General features: G+C 43.0%; 1 protein-coding gene across 4 annotated transcripts in view; it reads right to left on the bottom strand.

Annotated features, from left to right (window-relative positions):
* Positions 1–6,062: 6,062 nt before the first annotated feature.
* LDB3 (LIM domain binding 3) overlaps positions 6,063–22,616 on the bottom strand; it is a 177,171-nt gene continuing 160,617 nt past the window's right edge. For all 4 annotated transcript variants that reach the window (XM_033942033.1, XM_033942035.1, XM_033942032.1 and 1 more), the window contains one exon: positions 6,063–6,553. In XM_033942033.1, coding sequence (XP_033797924.1) covers positions 6,457–6,553 — 97 coding nt within the window. In that variant the 3' untranslated portion in view covers positions 6,063–6,456. The remainder of the gene's footprint in view (positions 6,554–22,616) is intronic.

Raw genomic sequence — 22,616 nt, 5'->3', positions numbered from 1 at the left:
TTTCATTAGTAATGATGACCCCATGTTAAAAAAAATCATACAATGCAAATAAGAGGGGAAGTTATCAATGTGGGCTACTGTTAACATGGGTTATTTTACCATAAGTTGCACTATTTTATGAAATGAGACCCTAAAATAGCATGACTTGTGAGAAAATAACCCGTCTTAGCAGAAGCCCATGTTGATCATGTTCCTCCTAAATCTCCCTCTATGAAAAAACAATTTTAGTTGCACATTTTGGACACATGAAATATCTATAAGAATATGAGCTTCATTGCAACGTATAGGAAGAGGTCATTTGCACAGTCTTCGCATGCATTGCGTGCAGCCAGTGTTCCTATAGCAAGCCTAGTCACCAGGGAAGAAGGGAGAAAGAATGGAAGCTTTAATAGGACCGAGGGAAAGAGGTTAGTTGGGACACAAGCTGGCTCAGACCTCAGCAGAAACTGGGTCTCCCTAAGTCATAACCAGACGAGCAGATTTACCTTGGAGGCCTTTCTGTTTTGTGTGTGTTTTCCTAGAGGTGCCACCTTGGCCACATCTTCATTGATGTAAACGACTGAGTGAGAATGGGTAACTTTTAGCAGCTTAGCAGAGATAAATCTTGTAATGCCCACATGTCACATCTTATCTGATTTACTCCTCCAGTCCTTAACTTAAATTGCCATCCAAAGATCAACAGCAATGCTTTCATTTAAGCCACTGAATGATACTTAACGCCTCCATCACGGAGCAACCCAACTGCGCATCTCCAAGCAAAGAAGAGCTTAAGATATCACAGACCAAAATCCAAGATTAATGGCTCCTTTTACTAAGCTGCAACAGCGTTTGTAGCGCACGCAGGATTTTAGCACGCGCTAAACCCGCACTATGTGGCTAGAACTAATGCCAGCTCAATCCTGGCGTTAAGGTCTAGCGCGCGCTAAGCGCACGCTAAAACCGCTATCGCACCTTAGTAAAAGGAGCTCTAAATATCCATTCATTGATCTACATTTCATGAGATCCATCATGTTTTACCTTGTCTCATACAGATACCCTTTGATTGTAATTGCTGCTCCTAGATGATAATGTTAAATTTTGCAAACTCCCATATTCCAATGCCAGCTTTTACATTAAAAAGGTTTTTCAGTGTATTGTGAATTTATTTATTTTCCCATAACATTTACATATATTGATTTTTTTAAATTATAAAGTAGGTAAGTCTGATCTATCAGATGAGCAGACAGGCTGACGGTCTACATAGCTGCTTATGCAATGGAATAGTAATGGATCATTCTAATGTGCTAAGAAGGGGAGATAGTTCCTAATATTTTATTTTATTGCATGCATTTATTTTTTAAACCTGAAGCAATAGGGAAAATTGTGCAAGGTTTCTAGAATTTTCTCTGCCCATTTTTCCTCCTGTTATTTATGGCTTTGGATAAGTAGTTTTTGACCTTTGGGTCATGGTATATCAGTTATGGGTGCCCTATAAATGCTGGTGTGCCCTTAAGGTGCAGCCAGAAATATAATGTCAGAGTGTTTTACTATAAATAATTTCACAGCTGTTATCCAAAGCAGCACATGGTGGTATCAGAGGCAGGGAGCCATTAAGATCAAAGTAGTAAGAGAGGAACACCTTTAAGCCAAACTAAAATCAATCTTCAGTTCTAAAAATAAATTATAAATAAACAGAATAAAACTAACAAAATAGTGAAGAACAGTTATTTCCTTGTGTATTCAAAAACGTACTTCAAGGGGGAGCTTTAGGGAAGCCACTGTTTTAAAGAACATTTTCTAGATGAATTTAGATGGCCTGGTTTCTGTAATTCAAAATGTCCTGATCTTACACCTGAGAGCATTCTACCGCCTGTTTGTCCTTTACACTGTACTTCTTTTAATCTGTATCTTTTGGTTAGGTTTAATGGCCCTAGTTTACATCTTGACTGAGAGTTTGTGACAATTTTTAAAAACAAGGCAAATTCTCTTACAGATGTTGCTATTTTATTCTCTTAGGGGCTTGTTTACCAAAATGCAGTAGGTTTTGCAGTTACAGCTCCTTAAGTACAAAACTTATGGCATGTGATGCATGCAAGGAGTATGGCCAGCATCTGTCCTGCACTTACTACTCAGGGCAAGTCATTAGCATGAAGGTCCATATCAAATCCTTTGGCAGACAGCTTGGATGCATCCTTTTATCTTCTGAAGCTTGATACAGGCCCTGTGCCAAACAATAATTTCACCTATCTTACAGTCCCTCCCTGGTTCCAGCCTCTCTATATGATCTGCTCCCCTGATTTGATACCCCTTCCAGCCATCTCCTGAGCCAATTCCCACCCCTACCTCAAATGCCCTTATTTAGTAGACTGACCCCTAACAGTAGTAATACATGACTACTGCAAAAAGATATAAAAAGGATGGAGTCAGTCCAGAGGAAGGCTACTAAAATGGTGCATGGTCTTCGTCATAAGGCATATAGGGACAGACTTAAATATCTCAATATGTATACTTTGGAGGAAAGGCGGGAGAGGGGAGATATGAAAGAGACATTTATAAACCTACATGGCGTAAATGCGCATGAGTTGAGTGAGTCTATTTCATTTGAAAGGAAGCTCTGGAATGAGAGGGCATAGGATGAAGTTAAGAGGCTCAGGAGTAATCTAAGGAAATACTTTTTTACAGAAAGGGTGGTAGATGTGTGGAACAGTCTTCCAGTAGAGGTGGTGGAGACAAAGACTGGGTCTGATTTCAAGAAAGCCTGGGATAGGCACGTGGGATCTCTTAAAGAGAGGAAGAGATGATGGTTGCTGCGGATGGGCAGATTGGATGGGCCATTTATCTGCCATCATGTTTCTATGCCATAGTGGACATTTTGAACCCAGGCAGCCACATAGCAGGAATTGAGAGGAACAGTTCTATTCTGTTCACCAGATAGCCAGGAATACCCCTAGGTAAATCTTGGGAGGAGGTGGGAGATGTTTAAATTGTAGATAATGGGAAGAGATTTTGCTTCAGGAGAGGGCTTGAAGATGGAATTTATTCAAGGGGGGGGGGTGGAGGGGAGAAATGTCTTTGGGAGAGTCTGTAGGGAGGGGATTATATCAGAGGGTGCTGATCTTGGAAGGGGCTTGATGAAGGGGTGAAGTGCTTGTTTCAAAGGGGTCATCTTAAGGGGAGGAACGTGTGATCTCTAGCAGAGAGGAGATAGTGGATGCTGCGGATGGGCAGACTGGATAGGCCATTTGGACTTTATCTGCCATCATGTTTTATGTTTCTATCTGTACTTCTATCCAGCTGCTTTTTTGTTTGTTAGGCCTTGGTCATTTACACATAACCAACAAAAATACCAGCATTTATGTGCATTCTTGGCACCTAAAACGAAGCTGCTCCTTTAAAAATTACTCCCTTGTTGACCTTACATGAAAAGAAAAATTGTCCAGTTACTGCAATATATCACAATACTTGCTTAGTTAGTACTTTTGGAATAAAAGAGGTCTGTTGCTTATTTGATGATTTGTAATTCCTGCATTATAGTCCAGTCAACTGCACAGCAAAAGAATAGAAAACAGATGTGCTCTTTCTATAACTGAATTCAATACAAACCTGTCCTCTGTGACAAATCAGCTACTAATAATAATAGACTACAAGCCCCTTTAGTATTACCATTGCTTAGAATACAGTGATACCATGGAATCCGAACTGAATCCGTTCCAGAACCCCGTTTGAGTTCCACAATTTTTCCCATTGCAAATAATAGAAACTGGATTAATCCGTTTCTTGGTCCCATAAACCCAGATTTTCAAATAAATGTAACAGTAAACACACAGTTTAAATTTTCAGGAGATCTCTATAGCAGCTGCATAAATAGTATTTTGAGAGCAATCAGCTCTCTAATCTAATTTGAGAGATCTTATTGTAAATTCACCCATAGCCTAGAAGATCATTATATGAATCACCCACATTTCAACTGTCCCTCCCCTTCCTCCTGTTTTCACTTTCAGTTCTTTCAATCAATGCCCCCTGCAGCAGATTCTCCACTTGGGCTATCAAAAGCATTGCATATCATGCCCAAAGCTCAATGACACTTTCCCTCAGTCCCGTAGGAAACCCCGAACGTGTTAAAAATTCACCTGCCTGAGGCACACAAAGGAGCAAGGACGATCCGCAGCAAGATGTGCAGGAAGGGGAGGAGGGTAGACGGGAAAGCGAGAGAAGGCTGGCAAAGACCAAGTCATCCTATCTGCACCCAGGTTGAGGGTGTGGTATGGGGTGTCACTTTTCGATCGGACTCTCCTGATGGGCCGGCGGTCTGTCTCCTTCTCTGAAGATGTCGCCATCAATGCAGGATTTGCAGAGGGGAGTCAGGAAGCTAAGTTCGGATTCCAAAGCAGCGTTTGGATTCCGGGGCAAAAATGATGAAAAAAAAAGTTTGGATTCCAAATTGTTCGAGTTCTGGGGCGTTCGGATTCCGAGGTACCACTGTACACCCATAACTTTGTAGAGTTACGTTGTTGCGTTATAGATCCTGTTCTTGTAGAAATCCATGACAAAAAACTATATTTGGCTCAGCAAAAACAATTTTGGATCTATATGCTACAAAATGAAGAATCAGATGGCTTGAATCTAAAACTGGAATAGAATAAATTTTTTTGAGGCAAAGAGATGGAAGAGACTATTGTTGTTTTTTTAAATTAAAACTGTTTCTGAAAATTTCTTTTGAACTTTATTCATTTAGTTTTATGTGGGCAACATTTACATTTGCAGCAGAAAGAGTGAGAGGAGTTAATAAACTTTTTTACTTCCTAGATATGACATCATACAGTTAATTATTAGTTAATTATACGTTCATTGTATTTATTTCTTTATTTAATACATTTTTAAATCAATACATATTTATATTTAAACTTATGAGTCTAAATATTTATATATGTTTTTTCTAGACACTACATGTACCTCTGATGTAGGCTCTTTCAGCCAAAACACAGACCATGTCAGGAATATTCAATTTACATTAAGAAAGTATATTTGGTAGCATATTTGATCACAAGGAAGACATTGGTTGTGATGCTTCCATACAAAGGTATGAGCTGCACAAACTTAGGTTGAAAACTTTATGTATTTGATTATTCTCAACAAGGATTTTTTTATTGTAGTGTGATTAACTACTGGGCAGATCCTTTGTTTCACTCCCTGAGGCAGCAAGAATTGCAAAACGCTAGCCACCATCGGTGTGGTGATCTTCCGTATGAATAAAGTACAGAAAATTGTTTTTTATTTTGTTGTATTTTGCACTATACAGAGCTATCAGTGTTATTAGTAGAGGAGGGTTGTTTTTTTTTGTTTTTTTTACGTCAATGAGGTTCACCACCCTAATATACCTTTCACCTGATCTCTGTAGGGGAAAGGGAGGGACCTGAGGCTTTTCCCTCCTCACTAAAATGATTGACATGAAAGAGGTATGGGCATTCAAAATTGGACTGGAAAACACCGATGAACAATGCCATAAAACCAAGATGACTTCCTGACTCCAGATTATAAAAAAAGAGAATCAATTCTGTAATTTCAACTTGTTTCAAAATCGACACCAAGAAATTCCCAGAATGCTGTGAAACCAGAGCTGAAATACCAGGACTGATTCTCCTTGTCCAGAGAAGCCAGGTGGTCATTCAGTTCCGTATGCGAACAAGGAAAGCCAAGTGCTGCCCCCCCTTGAGGCTGAATCAGTGAATGTATAAACTCTCCACTCAATGAAAGCATAACATTCAGTGGGAACTGTCTTTCTAAAAACAAGAGGATGAATCTAACTATATTTACCCTACATATTTACCCTACATATTTACCCATATATATTTACACTACATATTTACCCTGACATCAACAGCTGAATTCCAGATGTCATAAGCCCTGTTATCAAGGTTGTTTTTACCATAAAACAGAAAAAGAAAATCAGGCCCTTCATATTTAGCTAAGAAATAAGGAAAAGCATACCATAAGACTTCCATCTCTACTTCCTAGATCTACATGTTCACACTGCAACAACCTTCCCTTCAAAGTACATTTTCCACCAATGACAATCTGACAAGTTTTCATAGTTCAGCTTTTTTATTTAAAGGACACAGTACAGCAGCTCTCATTTTTTCCTCACCAACACTCCAAATTTCAATGTATAGGTTTAGATTGAGCAAGTGTCAGAAAGAATCTGTTTACAATGCTGAAAATTATACTCTTTCTATAGGGTGACAATGGAGGGATACAAGGTTTGCAGAAGAACAACAGTCAAAGAAATGCACTGTAGGCCAACTCCCAATATATTAGATTATACTGTATTATGTGTATACCTATCTATCTATCTATAGATATTTATAAATATATAGATATATACACATACATACACAATCTAACACTCTATCTCTCAGTACAGCAGTACATTCGTAGTGTATTTCCCTATCATATAAACATGTTGTTACATGTGGGCATTTAACTTTTAACATTAAGGATTTGTGCTGAAAGGCCATGATGCCAGTTGCGCAATTTGGCAAAGCGTGGGCTGTTACGTTCCGTTTCAAACCTTTCCCTGTGGCATGGAGAAAGAGAGAGAAAGAGGGAGAAAGGAGGGAGAAAGAGAGGGGTTAGGGAACGTGACCTCCACTCCCCTGCCTACAACTATGGCCATTTGGCAATTTATTTGGATCAACATCACCTTGACTACTGAAAGTAGAGTAGCCAAAGCCATCGTTAAGAACATTTGGAGACAGGCTTCTATGGCTCTTCTTATTCTTCTAGCACTTTCTTTTGATAGGACTGCTTTTGTTGATTAAAACAAAATCCCGCCTATTTTGCATCATGCTGACCTTGCTATGTACAGGAAAGCTGAGTGTTGCAATCTATCAGCTACCAGGTTCTCTGTTTCTGTGTTTTGACAGAAAAGTAGGACATTTTGGGCCTTCCGGTGTGACCCTGCCAGTATGAACCAGCCGGAATTATGAATTAAAATTACAGTTTATTCAAATCTGATATTTCATTCTCTTTCTAGGCGGTTCTGCGTAAACTATAAATGCTTCAAATGTGTGCCATATTGGATCTTGTGCATGCTCTGACAACTTTAACCATTTCATTTGTTGCCTCGAAATTATACACTGCACATTTGTCACAATGCAAAAATTCTAGTTTCATTGTGGTTGAGTTTCATACTGTAGTATAATTATTCATCATGACAGGATTTCTCTTGGTTAAGTTTCAATGTCCTACTTTGCATTTTGATTAGCATACTGTAGGAATAACAAATGTTTGTATTGGATATTATATCTGAGATCATAATGGCAGAGTCAGACTGATGGGATCAAAAGATATTGAACCGGTTTCACAACTTAGGGCTCCTTTTACAAGGGTGCGCTAGGGCCTTAAAATGCAGCGCACGCTAGCTGCTACCGCCTCCTCTTGAGCAGCGGTAGTTTTTTTGGGTAGCGCGCGCTAATCTGGTGCGTGCGTTAAAAACGCTAGTGCACCTTTGTAAAAGGAGCCCTTAGTTCACTGCAAAATATATCTGGCCGATATTCAAAATAATTTAGCCAGCCAGTTAAAATCACTTGTTCATGGCAATTTCAGCAGCACTTAACTGGTTATCTTTGCTGAAAATAACTGGTTAGCATCAAACTGAAAAGCAGCTAACTTGTGGGTGTTCAGGGGTAGATTTGGGATATAAATGCTAATATTCAGCCCCTCACTGCATAAGTGCACCGCTTAAATTGACCCATATAAATAGCAGTCTTATATTTAACTGGTTTGGCTTATGTGGGCATGGGCTGAATATTGACTTAGCAAGCTACATGTTGGCCAGGGCCTGGCATTGAATTTCAAGGAATTACACCGTTGGCTGAATATTAGGGGGAATATTTCTAAATATTGAGAAAAGCCAATGAACTAACTTTCCAGTGTATTACATCTTTTGTGAAGGAAGTACGATGTAGCACTATTTTTACTTACAAAAATAACCTTTAACTGAATGATCATTGATAATAATGACCTATAGACCTTTTAACTCTCCTCTTCCCCCCTCTTAAATTCAATCAATTTGTACCTCGCTTAATCTATTGTAAACCGCATAGAACTTAACAGTATTGCGGTATATAAACTGTTATTATTATTATTATTATAGATCTGTCAAATCAGCAACAATGTACATCTTTCTATCTGTGATTCTAGTAATGCTTTACAAGTGAAGTATATTGAGGAAGAAGCTTTGAAAACTAGAAAGCATCTCTCCGCCCAAAAACCCCCAAACAAAACAGCTTTTTCCATAGGGTACCATACTTTTTGTCAACTCTTTTCAATATTTATATCCAGCCTCTTACATTAAACAAGTATGTTCTAAAGATGACATCCAAATGTACTGTGAACTGATCAGCAAGTGGGTAGAAACTTAAATAGATTAAATAGATGTTTATGTATTATTGAACATTACCTGTTCCAGAATAAATAGAAGTTGAAACAATTCCGGTCTTTTATGTGCGTTATTGGCACCTAAAGGTTGGCATCCTCTATATAGATTTTTCCCCCCAATACCATTTGATCTTAGAGTAATAAATGATCTTTAGGCATTTTGACCCAGATTCTATAACTGATGCCCTTGTCGGCAGCCGCCTTACAAGAAGGTCACCGATCATGTGTCATAAGAACATAAGAACATAAGCATCGCCTCTGCTGAGTCAGACCATGGGTCTATCACGCCCAGCAGCCCGCTCCCACGGCGGCCCTCCCAGGTCCATGACCTGTAAGTGATCTTTTTACCTAAAACATTTTATTCCCTAATCATTTAAAAGCCTGTATAGTAACCATCTAACTATGCCCTTCAATCCCCTTTTCCTTCAGGAAATCATCCAATTCCTTTTTGAAACCCAATATCGTACTCTGTCCTACCACCTCCTCTGGAAGCACATTCCAGGTATCCACCACCCTCTGAGTGAAGAACTTCCTAGCATTTGTTCTGAATCTGTCTCCCATCAATTTTTTTGAGTGCCCTCTTGTTTTTGTTGCCCCCGCTAGTCTGAAGAATCTGTCCTTCTCTACCTTCTCTATCCCCTTCATGATCTTATAAGTTTCTATCATGTACCCTCTATGTCTCCGCTTCTCCAGGGAAAAGAGCCCCAGCCTCTCCAGCCTTCCAGCATTTGAAAGGTTTTCCATGCCTTTTATCATCCTTGTTGCTCTTCTCTGGACCCTCTCGAGTATCGCCATTTCCTTCTTAAGGTACGGCGACCAGTACTGAATGCAGTACTCCAGATGCGGGCGCATCATCGCCCAATACAGTGGCAGGATAACTTCCTTTGTTCTGGTTGTGATACCTTCTTTGAGGCCGCTGCGCATTGTGCCGCCGGCTTCATTGTTTTGTCCACCAAAACCCCCAAGTCTTTTTCCAGTTTGCCTTCCCCCAGTACCATCCCCCCCCCATCGTGTAATTATACATCGGGTTTCCTTTCCCTAGGTGCAAAACTTTACATTTCTCTACATTGAAGCTCATCTGCCATTTATTTGCCCACTCACTCAGATTGTTCAGGTCCTTTTGTAGTTCTTTACATTCCTCCATAGTTTTAACCCTACTGGAGAGTTTTGTGTCGTCCGTGAATTTTATAACTTTGCACTTCGTCCCTACTTCCAGGTCATTAATGAATATGTTGAACAGCAGCGGTCCCAGCACTGACCCCTGCGGGACGCCACTCGTGACCCCTTTCCAGTCAGAGTAGTGTCCATTTACTCCTACCCTCTATTTCAATCATGCGATGGCGCTGGGTACAGAATCGTGCCTCCGGCAAAGGAATGCACTGGAAATGTAGGCCAGGGTTTTCAGGCCTACGTATCTGGTGCCTACCTTTTATGTGAATTGCACCACTTCTGGCATTAGCCACGCACATAGTGGCATTAGGCTGCCTAAAGTACTTACGTAGGCACAATTCCAGTGCCGGTAGGTGCCTTGAAACTCAGTTAAAAACATCATTTAAACAGTGTTTGTTTGTTTTTTACTGAGCCGGTTAGAGAATCCAGGCCTTTGTTAATTATACAAAGCCTAGTTATTGAAGGTTTTATTTTCTTACATTAAATGCATTTCATATTTTAAATAATATTTTAGATGTTTGATTGTTTTAACTAATGTAGGCCCCATTTTATCAAGCTGCGTTAGAGATTTTTTATCGTGGATTGCTACGGTAAAAGCTCCGACGCTCATAGGAATTCTATGAGTGTCTGAGATTTTACTGCAGCGGCCTGTGATAAAAAACCCTAACACAGCTTGATAAAAGGAGACCATAATGTTTGAGTTTGTAAACCATTTTATAGCCTTTTTTGGACCAACAGTAAAAATAAATCTCATATTTCTTAAAAAAAAAAAAGTAACAAAACAATGCAGGAAATACACAATGCACAAAGGTATCTGAATTGAGCCCACAATACACTTGTCAGTTATATCTACTTGTATATAATGCATAGAATTGAAGCATATTGTGATAGAAATATTTTAGAACAAGTCAAGATATGAGGCTGGCAGAGATTTTACTTTGGAGCAGGGTTACCAGACATCTAGATTTACTCAGATATGTCCTCTTTTTAGAGGACTGTCTGGGTGTCTAGATGGCTTTCTCCCCTGGGGAGAAAGTGTCTAGAGCACCACCCTGACTGCCCTGTCCTCCACCTATTTCTGGCTCTGCTGAAATTGAATCTTTGGCCAGTCAGCAGCAAGGTAAGCCTGCAGCCGTCAGCTTGCCCCAGAAGCCTTCACTCTGGAGCGACTTCCTGTTCCTGCTTAGGTGGGATGCTTCAAAGAGGCAATTTCTGGGGCAGGCCGATGGTGACTGCTTCTGTCAACTAGCCCAAAGATTCAATTTCAGCAAGAAGGTAGGTGGGGAACAGAGGGGAGAGAGGGGAGAGAGAAGCACCATCCTGCAAGGGGAGGGGGGAGGGTTTGCAGGGAGGGAGAGAGATAGAGTTGGAGGCAGGGAGAGAGAGAAAAGAACCCACCGGGGAGGGAGTTGGAGAGAGAGAGAGCAAAGCACCTGCAGAGAACAGAGAGAGAGAAGCACCCATGAGGGGGAATTGGTGGGAGGGAGGGAGACGCACCCGCAGGGAGAGGGTTGGAGGGAGGAAAAGAGAGAAGCACGAAAAGGGTACAGAAGATGGGAAGGGGAGATTAAGGAAATGAGTGAAAGGTAGGGCAGGGCAGAAGCGAGAGTGATGAAAGTTTGGGGGGCGGGACAGGGGCAAGATTAGTGGGAAGTGGGCCAGGGGTAGGGTGTGGCTAGGTCATGGGTCCTCTTTTTTGACTTCGTAAATATAGTAACCCTATTCTGGAGTAACATAAGGAAATATTTCTTCTTAGAGGAACAGCTTCCTAGTAGAGATGGGAAGGGATAAACAGAAAACTAGCACTGCAGTTCAAGAAGTTATGAAGCTAGCACAGATCCTTTGCAGTGGGAAAGTAAAGAGAACATCCAATTATGGTAGGTAGTGAAAATAAGAAGACTAGATGGGTCTACTACTATTTATATGCGTACAGGCCCCGATTCTATAAACAGCACCTAAAGCATAGCTGTCAAGGAACGTGGCGCATAGCACATGCCAATCATAAGTTAGGCACCTAAATTGGATTTAGGCACTGGTAGGCATCAAAACTTTAGGAGCCCCTTATTTATGTCAGCTTTCTTGGCCTAAATACTGGTACCTAAGTCTAATTTAGGTACCTACACACGAAACACAACAATGATCCAGCATTAACCATGCTCACTTTCTAGTAGGTGCCTTGGACTAGGCGCCTAGCTGAAAGTGGTAGACGCCTACCAAGTTAGGTGCCTGGAAAGTAATTAATTTTCATTTAAGCCAATTATGAGGTGTTACTTGCTTATTATCGGTACCAAGTAAGCTTTAATTAACCCCCAACACCACCACCACAACTTTTACAAAGACGCTAGCCCCAAAGCCCTTTAAATCTCTATTGGGCTTCGGGGCAGTTACAGCAGCGACAGCTGCTATTGAGGCCTTGTAAAAGAGGTAACTTAGACGGCTTAGATTGTTTAGGCATACCGATCTAAATTTAAGGCATCTTTTATAGAATCTGGGCCTCAGTGTCTACTTTTATATCCAGTTGGATCACTGGGTAGGGAAGGTAGAGATGTAGATTATATGCTTGCAATAAGAGTTGTCCCAAGAAGGAAATAACTTTTCAATCACAAATTTAAGCAAGTTCCTTGAGTCCTCACAGGATATTATAATCTCTGGGGCCATTCTGGTTGTCACATTTGGAAAGAAAGATAAGTGTTATTGTGGACCAAAACATCCAAAACAAAACATTTTTCTGGATATTTCTAGGGTAACTCAAATGAAGAGGTAGCAATTTCTAAAAGTTAGATAAGAGTTAGCTATTGGTGCTATTTATTTATTTGTATTTATTTTACATTTTCTGTGTAGATATTTTACCTCTTATCAGGGATAAAAAGAGATTATGTACTTACCCTATTAAGCTCTTTTCCAGTAGATAGGAGGAGACATTCTAGACAAATGGGTAGTATCCCAATGACCGCATGCCATCTGTTGAAGGGATCCAATCCAGATTTTCTCTCTGTGACTCTGCTCTACTTCAGTATGCTCTCTAGCTCCATCTACAGTTAGCACCTAAGCACTGAGAGCCATTTTATGAGCGTGAAGTAGAAACTCCCATGGCAATGAAGACCATAAACAAGTGTTCTGCTCAAAAATAAACATGAAAATAACAAATGCATCAAAGGAGATCAGAAACAACCCCTGCATAAAACAGTGACATACAGACAAGACTCTTCCCAGCCTAAAGGCTGACTAACATCCAAGAAGCAACTTGGAAAAGCATAAACGAACATTAGGCAGGCACAGGAAGGCAGGACTGGCGTCAAGAATATCTCCCCTATCTACTGGAAAAGAGCTTACCAGGGTAAATACATAATCTATTTATCCAGTGCAATAGGGGAGACATTCTAGACAAGTGGGACATACCAAAGCAGTCCCTAAATGCCAGGGCAAGCTAACTGCGTCAAACTGAAAAACCGAGGACCCAAAGGCAGAGTGTTGCTGCCACATTCACACTGTAATACTTGGCAAACATATGCAAAGAGGACCACGTTGCTGCCATGCAGATTTCCTCAAGGGAGACCACACTAACTTCAACCCTCGAAGAAGCCTTAGTCCTAGATGAATGCACGTTAATGAGTCCCAGCCAGAATATAGGCTGATGAAATGGCCCTACGGATCCATCTGGAAATGGTGGCCCTGGAAATGGGAGCACCTCACTCAATAGAATGAGTCAACATAAACAGAAGATCAGAGTGACAAAGGTTGTTATTGACCTCCAGGTAACATAGAAGCACCCTGCGCACCGCAAGTGTCTTCAAAAGGTGATCTTGTGGCCTGGAACCAGTAGACTGAAAAACAGGCAAATGAACTTCCTGATGAACATGGAATACAAAATTAACTTCAGCAGGAAAGAAGGAACCGTGTCCATGAAATGTCAGACACCGAGAATTGGTAGAATGGCTCTCAATAAGAAAGAGCCTGAATTTCAGAGATATGGCTCCCTGAAGAAACAGTGACTAGAAAGACAACCAGAAAAGCCAAGGCTAAGAGGGAGAGCATAACCTAAAGAAAGCCACCGCATGATGGCTGAAATGTCGGTTTCTACCTGATAAGATGCAGCGAGACCCAGAAACCTGCAACAAGCACAATGCCAGCTTTGGAAACCCTGATAGAGCATCCTGAAGAGGCTCAAAGAGAGCCGTGGTAAAGCCAGACAGCACCTGGTTGAGGTCCTACAAAGGGAACAGTGGTTTCATTGGCGGTTTGTACAAAGAGCCCCTTGCCCAAGACTAAGGACGGTCCCGGGCTCTGAAACAAGAGAGCCCAGCCACTCTTGTGGATGAAGGAATGCAACAGTGAGGTCTGCATCCAGACCAGCTGGAAGAAAGGCAAACCACCAAAATTGGAGTAGAATAAGGCTCCGACTGTTCCTGGTCACACCAATGCTGGAAAGTCTGCCATGCCCCAGCATAGGCAGACATAGTCAACTGCATAGACTGGAGAAGCATGGCAAGAACTACCTCCAAATAGCTTGTGTGCACTAAAATTGCACACGCAAAATCCATACCATAAGAGTAAAGTGACCCAGGTTCTCCATAGAGACCGGATCCTGAGAAAGCAGGTCCAGAGGGGAGCAGAACCGAAGGCTGCTATCTCTGTGAAGACACAGATGATCTGCGTACCATAGCCTGCAAGATCACTCTGGAGCCATGGCCTGGAAGGATCGCTATCCACTGATTGATTCAACCTATCATGGGCCAGGGAGGAAAGACATGCAGGGGAATCCCCTGAGGCCATGGCAGCACAAGAGCCTCAAGAACTGGGCTGTCAGGCTCAGATCTTTGACTAAAGAATTGAGGCATTGTCATGCCCTGCTAAGAGTACTAAGTGGGGCCACTACCAGCACTGCACAATGGCTTGGAACATTACTGAGGACAGCTCGCATTTGCCCAGATACGAAGCCTGTCTACTGAGGGAGTCAACTGGTATATTATCGACTCCTGCCACTTGTGCTGAAGAAAATGCCTGCACAGGACATACCATCCACAGAAAGAGAAGGTGAGCCTCCTGAGCCAGAGAGGTTCTCTTGGCACCTCCCCGTCAAGCGACATAGGCTACTGCCATTGCATTGTTGGAGAAAACTCCGATCACTTGACCCTCCAGAAACTTTTGGAATTGCACCAGCACCAGCCGCAGGGCTTCCAGCTCCAGCCTGTCAATTAACAATGTCCAGTGGAAGAGATTCCAACTCCGTAGGATGGTATGATTAGTACAGTGGGCTCCCTAGCCCCAAAAGCTGTCATCTGTCATCACTACAACCCAGGAATCAATCCGCAGTGGTAAACCCTTGAAGATCGACTTTGGGAGAAGCCACCAAGCTATGTGGGCTTGAGTCTCCAGACTTCAGGGAAGACTGGATTGTAATGTAGTCCTGTGTGGAGCCCAACAAGAAAGGAAGGCATGCTGGAGAGGGTACCTTAGCACTTTCGCCCAAGGATCCACATCCAACGTGGCTGCCAGGGCTCTTAGGACCCGAATACAGCCCCATGTTGATGGAGCAGGTTCCTATAAGAAGGAAGAAACTGTGAGAACATCACTACCATCAGTTTGCCTACATCGAACAGAATACCCAGATATTCCAGAGGCTGTGTGGGTGTCAGACTGCTCCGTCCAGAGCTCACAATGCAACCAAGGCCCTCAAGAATGGGGATTACTGGATCCACTCTATGGTGACCCTTGACGAACAAAGGAGCTCTTATCAGGCAGTTGTCCAAGTAAGAGTGAACTGGTAGACCCATGTTCTGTAAATAAGCTGTCACTACCAGCATCACCTCATAGAAGGTATGGAGAGCCGAGAACTGGCAATTATTGTTTCTCTTTGTTTTTTTTAAACATGCAACTGCAAGCATGTGCGGTATGGCTGGAAACATTGGCATGTGCACGTAAGTTTCTGTGAAATCCAGAGAGGCGAAGAACTCTCCCGAGGCCACCACTGCAATAGACAGATCACACTGTCTCCATGTGAAAGCATGGAATCATGAGAGCTGCATTTATAGGCTGGAGATCCAGGACAGGCCCTCAAGCATTGGAGCCTTTTGTTTGTTTGTTTTTAGGCCTGAAGAAGAATATGGAGTAGCCACCCGAGGTGGAGAAATTGGGTGGCCCCGGCTCTATAGCTTGAATATCCAGCAAGCATTATGCAGTGACTTGTCCCTTGAGCGCTGTGGTAAGTCAACTTGAGGTGAGAGTCCACAACCAATCCATTAGAAGTCAGGCAAATCCAATGTGAAGCTTGACCAAAGAACGTCTAAGACCCACAGATTGGACGAAAGATGAGCCCAGGCCAGCTAACTATAGAGGGGCATACTTCGGCCTGGCATCATTGTGTCTTTGTGCGCGAAATGGGAGACAGAAGGCTGGAAGTGCCAGAGTACTGCTGCCGGGAGCTCTGTGAAAATCCAAGGAGATGTGGCAGTTGTATGTGTGGAAGCACACAAAGCCATGAACAATAAGAGCAATCAGAACCTCTAAAGAATTTGGGTCTGCTATAGAGTGATGGTAGGCTGATGATGGGCAGACTATATGGGCCATTTGGCCTTTATCTGCCATTATATTTTTATGTTTCTATGTTCACCACAGAAATCATGAGGTCATTCAGTCCCTTGCAAAACCAAAACCACTCCATAAAGGAAAGGTTAGCCAAAGGAGCCTTGTAAGTGAAATGAGCAACTCAGTGGTAGATCCAGAGCATTCAGCAAGCAAGAACGGAGTATGCTGGCACCTTAGCCAATATTTGTATAAGAAGCCAAAAGAAGGTGAGGAGGAAGCTCCACATTCTCAGTCTCCACAGCATCTCAGCTGAGACAGACAGGTGCGCACAACAAAGGATGCCACTGAAGCTGCCTTAATGCCTAAAGCAGATGCAGCAAAAGCATCCATAGGACACCATCAACCCAGTAGTCCCGCATATCCATAAGAACCACACCACCTGCCCTGGTAAAAGAGGTGCTGGAAGATACCTGTACAACTCAAAAATACATTCTAGGCTGTGCCAGAAAATAGAAGTGAGACATGGTCCATCATAAGAGCTCCTTCCAGAGAGACATACTGCTCTGATCAGGGTACCAGGGAAAGGCGGAAGAATGAGAGCGCACTCCACAAAGCCAGGAGGAAAATGTGGACAGAGCCGGCTGAGTGATCAAATCAGCTCCTGCAGAGACTCAGACATAAGATCCAGCAAAGCCACTCCTGAGGACTCCAAAGAACCAGAATACAGTCCCTGATCTCCTGTGCATGGATGCACTGCACTGGAGAATAAAGGACCAGCAAGCTGGTCATCACCTGAAGGATCACCCAGCTCAGGATCAGGCAGCGCAGGAACAGCGACGGACTGAGAGGAAGACATGCTCACAGAAGCAACATTGCTTAGAGACAGATCAGAGGCAGAGTGGGACTGCACAGGGGAAGAACGCCTGCTGCAAGATGCATTCCATAAATATGCCTGCAAAGTCCTCTGGCTCCTAGGATGCAGAGTCGCCCTGAGATGATGGAAGAATGTGGTTCTGAGGCTGCAGAGGGTCTGCAGCCTTGCACATGGAACCATCAGATGTGTCGAGTCCTGAAAACAAAATAAGCCACTCTGCCAGGTTAGCCAAGCATTTAGTTGCCTGCTGAATCAGGGGAGAGGCTAAGCTTTGTGCTGTCACCACTCACGGCTGGACCATGTAATACATGGCACATAAATCCTCCAAAAGTGCCTAATTTGTGCAATCCTAGCAATAATTCACATTAGGAGAGCCCAAGGACTCCATCCCAACAAGCTTAGAGGCAAAAATTTCAGTTTTGGAGAAGCAGGGAACTTTTGAAAAAAAAAGATGGCTAAAAATCCAAGATGGCTGCTGCTATGGAATTCACACAAAAATTGTGATATTTTTCATACATAGCAAACATTAAAAATGATAATTTTATGATTTTTCATGTGGAGAACATAGGGGGACATGCAGAAATCTTGAAAACTGCAAAATTCAGGCCCCCTTCTCTCAATTCATCTCACAGGCTGTGACAGCTTTTACTCACTGTGACCTATGTTGAAATGCTGGAATGTGCTGTAGCCTGCCACAGCTCTCTCACAGTAGCTGGAATCAGAGAAGCACTGCCTCATGCTTAGAATGCCTCCATAATTCAGATTTTCAGGCTGCCAGTCAGACTCCATGCCTGACTGCACCTCCACCCCTGCGGACCGATGGATGTGCTCAGGAACAGGAGGCGGTGCAGAAAACAGCTGGCTTCCTGTGAGACACAGCTGAGTCTCCTAGGTATGCCCAACAGCCTGTGTTGAACTGTGTCCAGCAGTAGAAGAAATAGGGATGACTCAAACTCGTCAGAAGCAGATGCAGGCTGGCTAAGAGGTACCCACTGTCAGCTGCAGACCGAAGTCTGTGAGTTCTCCACGCAGTGTCACAGGGCTGTCCCTGTTCCTAGCGAGGAAACATTGCCAGAGAAAGGAAATGGGGTTAAAACCCTTGAAAGTATTCCTAAGCCTGCTAAGCAGAGTCCCAAAGCAGCCCCTAGGAATACCTACAAGCCAAGCCTTCCATCAATGAAACCTTCTAAAGCCCTGCCTAAAGCAGACAGGTCTGGTTTAGCTTTACCTAAGCCAGTTATAAGAAAACAAGTGGTAAGACTACATCTCCCAGCAGGCATAGAGCCATGGAAAGGAAAGAGCAGGGCTGGAATACAAGCCACTCCCAATCAGGCTCAAATTGGTTTAAGCCAGGTGAGAAGCTCTCTGAGGGCAGGCTACCCTAACACACCTGCAGGGAGGACTAATCAGCTTCCTGCAGTGAAAGAAAAGGGAGTAGTTTTCTCAAAGCAGGGGAGCTAGCTCCAGAAGCAGTTGGAGAGCCAGCCCCAGAGTACACACTGGCTCCCGACCCAATAAGCCAGAGGCAGTCAGCAGGTTGCAAGCCACAGATTGCCAGTCCAGAGAATCAGGAAGCCACGGTCTACTTCCTGGCTACCAGCCCAGGCAGAGGTTGGTGAGATATAAGCCACAGAGAATGGTGAGTCTGTGTTTGGGCAAGACAATGAGATGGCTGATGAGGACCTTGCTTATAATATGGAGATAGAAGAAACTGAGTTGCCCATTACATAAGGAATGGACAAGCTAATCTTTTCCTGTTAAAGAGAGCTGGGATAAAATTTGGACTGTGTACTAGATTAAGAGAAGGCTGAAATTTTTATTTGAAGAAAACTTTACAGTTGGGCCAAGTTTTTTTTTTCTCTTTTGAGATAGTGGGCTTGGAACTGACAATTGTATGTGTTTTGAATGCTGCAATGATATACCAGATGATACAGACCTGGAAAAGCCTGTTTGAAAGTTTGTTTTCGATTTTGATCAATAAATTATACCAGGAAATTGCATCTCTGTCATTGGATCTGTTTTTTATTATTCCAGTACCAAGCTACCAATAGAACCTCACGCAACCGCTCGGCTGAGGTTTTGTGTGCACTGGGTAAGGCCGCTTGGCCCAGCTTGGCCGTGCCCAGTCACAGCAGGCAGAGCTGAATAATCGCTCGGAGCACAAGAAATCTGGACAAAAGGGACATAAAACTAAAATAATAAAAAGGAGGGAGCAGAACAAACATATTCATGCTTGCACGCGTGCAGAAGGGAAAAATTGTAGGTGGAGCAAGAGAGCGCACTGAAATAGAGCAGAGTCAGAGAAAATCAGGACTGGATTCCTTCTGTAGATGGCACGCTGCAATTGGGCTACTACCCACTTGTCTAGAATGTCTCCCCTATTGCAAGCAAAATTATATTTACATTGATCCTTCTGAAATAGAGGCTTTTTTTAATGAATACAGTAAGTTATTGTAGTAGCTTGTAAGTGAATGAATATCTTTTTTGCTTTTTAGTAAGAAAGATATTATGTCTCCTTTGTTTTTGGTTGGTTTGTTTTGGGTTTTTTTTAGGTGGCATTCTCCCCTCCTCTGTTCCTTCACCCAAAGGCTTGCATCTCTGCTGCCCTCCCTCCCTCCCACACATAGGTCCAGCACCTCTTCCTCGGCCTCTGTAAGCCCAGACCAGCAAACCTGTTCTCCACTGGCAGCAGCAATGATAACACGCTGCCTGAGTTGAGCTGGCTCCTTCCCTCTGCTGCGTCTTGTCCCTTTGATGTAATTTCCTGTTTACACATGGGTAGTACGCTGCAGAGGAACGGAGTCAGCACGACTCAGGCAGCATGTTATCATTGCTGCTGCCAGTGAAGAACAGGATTGCTGGTCCAGGAGTGCAAAGGAAGGCCGAGGAAGAGACGCTGGCATCAAGGCAGAAGGAGGGGAAGATGCTTTAGATCTGCGTCGAGGAGGGAAGTGGAAAGAACTACTGGCTTAACCTATAAGGCTGGTGATATCGCTGGCCTAGGCATTTGGCACCCTTTTTCCACTGGTGTTCTGGACCAGAGCTTCACCTGTTCCCTCGATTAAGCCAGCCCTTATTCGTTATGTTTTGTTTTTTAAAATAATTTATATTCCGCATATCCTACAATTCTATGCGGATTACATATTATTCAGGTACTCAAGCATTTTTCGCTAAATGTCCCGGTGGACTCCCACTCTATCTAATGTACCTGGGGCAATGGGGATTAAGTGACTTGCCCAGGGTCACAAGGAGCAGTGTGGGATTTGAATCCACAACTTCAGGGTGTCAAGGCTGTAGCTCTAACCACTGCACCACATGCTCCCACATGTTGATGATTTTGGGCTCCTTATTGATTAAAAAAAAACAACAAAGACAAAATTACAACAAAAGATAAGTGTGCAAAAAAGTATGTTTCAATTTTATTAGTATGTCAAGTGGACACACTTTGCAAAAAAATAGTTTTGAGTTCATGTACGGTACTAACAATAATCTCCTTATGTGTTTTCTTCCATGACTACTTTCAGACTGACCCTTGGTCCTTGTGACAACCAGTTAGAAAATGAAGAATCGTAATTGATTTCAAATAGCAGTCTTCTAAAATTTCACTGCTGAAATAGTATAGAAGGTTGAGGGAGGAAGATATTGATGTGGACTACTGTTAAGATGTGTTCATAATGGCAGTCCATGATGATAGCCGCCCCCCCTATCCTTAAAAAGCTATTTTTCTTTTAAATCCATTATCTAAGATTGGCCACCAAGTACTTTACCTGCATTGAGACCTTCTCAGTTTTGTTTCTGGATATTTTAATTAAACTTTAGGAAATTACCTGGCAAATAAAAACTATTGCACAGTAGTTACTCAGACCTAGAATTCTAGACCAGTGGTTCCCACTTCTAGTCCTCAAGGGCCACCAACAGGTCAGATTTTCAGGAGGTCCCTAATGAATATGCATGAAAGAGGTTTTGTTTGCCTATAACCTCTATTATGTGCAAATGTGTCTTATGCATATTAATTAACTCAAATTCTTAAAACCAGCTATTAAAATATTTAATTCAAACAAGTAGTATCTGAATCAATTCAATTTTAATCTTATCTCCCACAGTTCATTTCATTACAGTACTTTTACAACTTACCAATATTTAATTTATTAATAAATATCAGAATAATTTAGTCAGTGAACCCAATCCTTATCACTCACACTCACTTCCCAACTTTCACACACACACTACAGTCATTTTGATTACTTTTATCCAAAACTGGATCTTGGTTGGTTCATGAGTTCATTAGTCCATGATCATCTAGTCAGAGAGGTTTCAAACTGAGAGTTGCACAACAGTCTAGCACATGAAAATCACAGTTTCTTAAATACAATCGGCAGGCTTCTCTGTCCTCATGATGGTCCTGTTCTTCAATTCATAAAGCATTCAGCTCAACACAAGACTGTTTTGCCACCTGGCGTCTTCAGGAGCTGCGTTTGCAAGGCTCACCAACATCACAACTTCACCTACAATACAAAATAATTCACATACATTCCCTTTCATTCATACTAAAACCTCACCAAAATCTTTAAAACACCTTTTACCTACCAGTAAACTAAGCATGACTCGAGCAGGGACCCAGGGTTCGGCACAAGTCGGGATCAGCTGACAAGCAGGAAACGCACCGTCTACCAGGAAATCAAACTGCATGACCTCACTTCCTCTCCATAAACCTTATATCCCTATTCAAACAACTCCTATTCCAGTTATAACAACACCCAGTCCATTTCTTTGTTGAATACAAACATATTCAGCCCCCATTCCTGTTACAACAAATACCATTCCACTTCTTTGCTGAGTCCATATTCATTAGGGATATCCTGAAGACCTGACCTGTTGGTGGCCCTTCAGGATTGCAGGTAGGAATCACTGTTCTAGACTTATTGCCAGAATAATTGTTAGCTCTATAGCAAAGTATTAACAAACTAGGGCCAGGATGTCATGTCCATTTTTCCTGAAATAACCAGGTTATCTTATTTCCCAACTAGGAAATAATTCAATCAAGTATGATGAGCAGGGCCGCCATCAGGGCAGTACCACCAGTCCTGCATTCAGGGGCCTGGAGCTGACAGGGGGCCCGGGCTCCCCCAGGGTCCTAGGCCACAGTCTAGGGGGAGGGGCGGTCCGCCCCACGTGGACAGGAGAGAGCTGGACGGGGGACCCGCGGAGTTCAATACATCTCGAGCCGCGAGGCACGTCTTCTGTTCCTGCCTGCCCTGCAGCTCACATATAGCCGATCGCAAGTGTTCCCCGATGTCAGCGCTGACGTCGGAGGGAGGGCTTAAGCAAAGCCTGCCCTCTGACGTCAGCGCTGACGTTGGAGAATACTTCTGGTCGGCTATTTGTGCGCGACAGGGCAGGCAGGAACAGAAGATGAGCCTCGTGGCTCGAGATGTATTGAACTCCGCGGGTCCCCCGTCCAGCTCTCTCCTGTCCACGTGGGGCGGACCTCCCCTCCCCCTAGACTGTGGCCTAGGACCCTGGGGGAGCCCGGGCCCTCTGTCAGCTCCGGGCAGGAAACAGACGACAAGCCTCGCGGCTTGAGCTTCGTTTTGCTGAGAAAGTTGCAAAGATGGGCTGGGAGGCAAAC

This window comes from Geotrypetes seraphini, chromosome 4 (genome assembly GCF_902459505.1).
Source record: "Geotrypetes seraphini chromosome 4, aGeoSer1.1, whole genome shotgun sequence".
Classification (NCBI taxonomy): Eukaryota; Metazoa; Chordata; class Amphibia; order Gymnophiona; family Dermophiidae; genus Geotrypetes; species Geotrypetes seraphini.
This window is presented reverse-complemented; position numbering and strand designations above follow the sequence as displayed.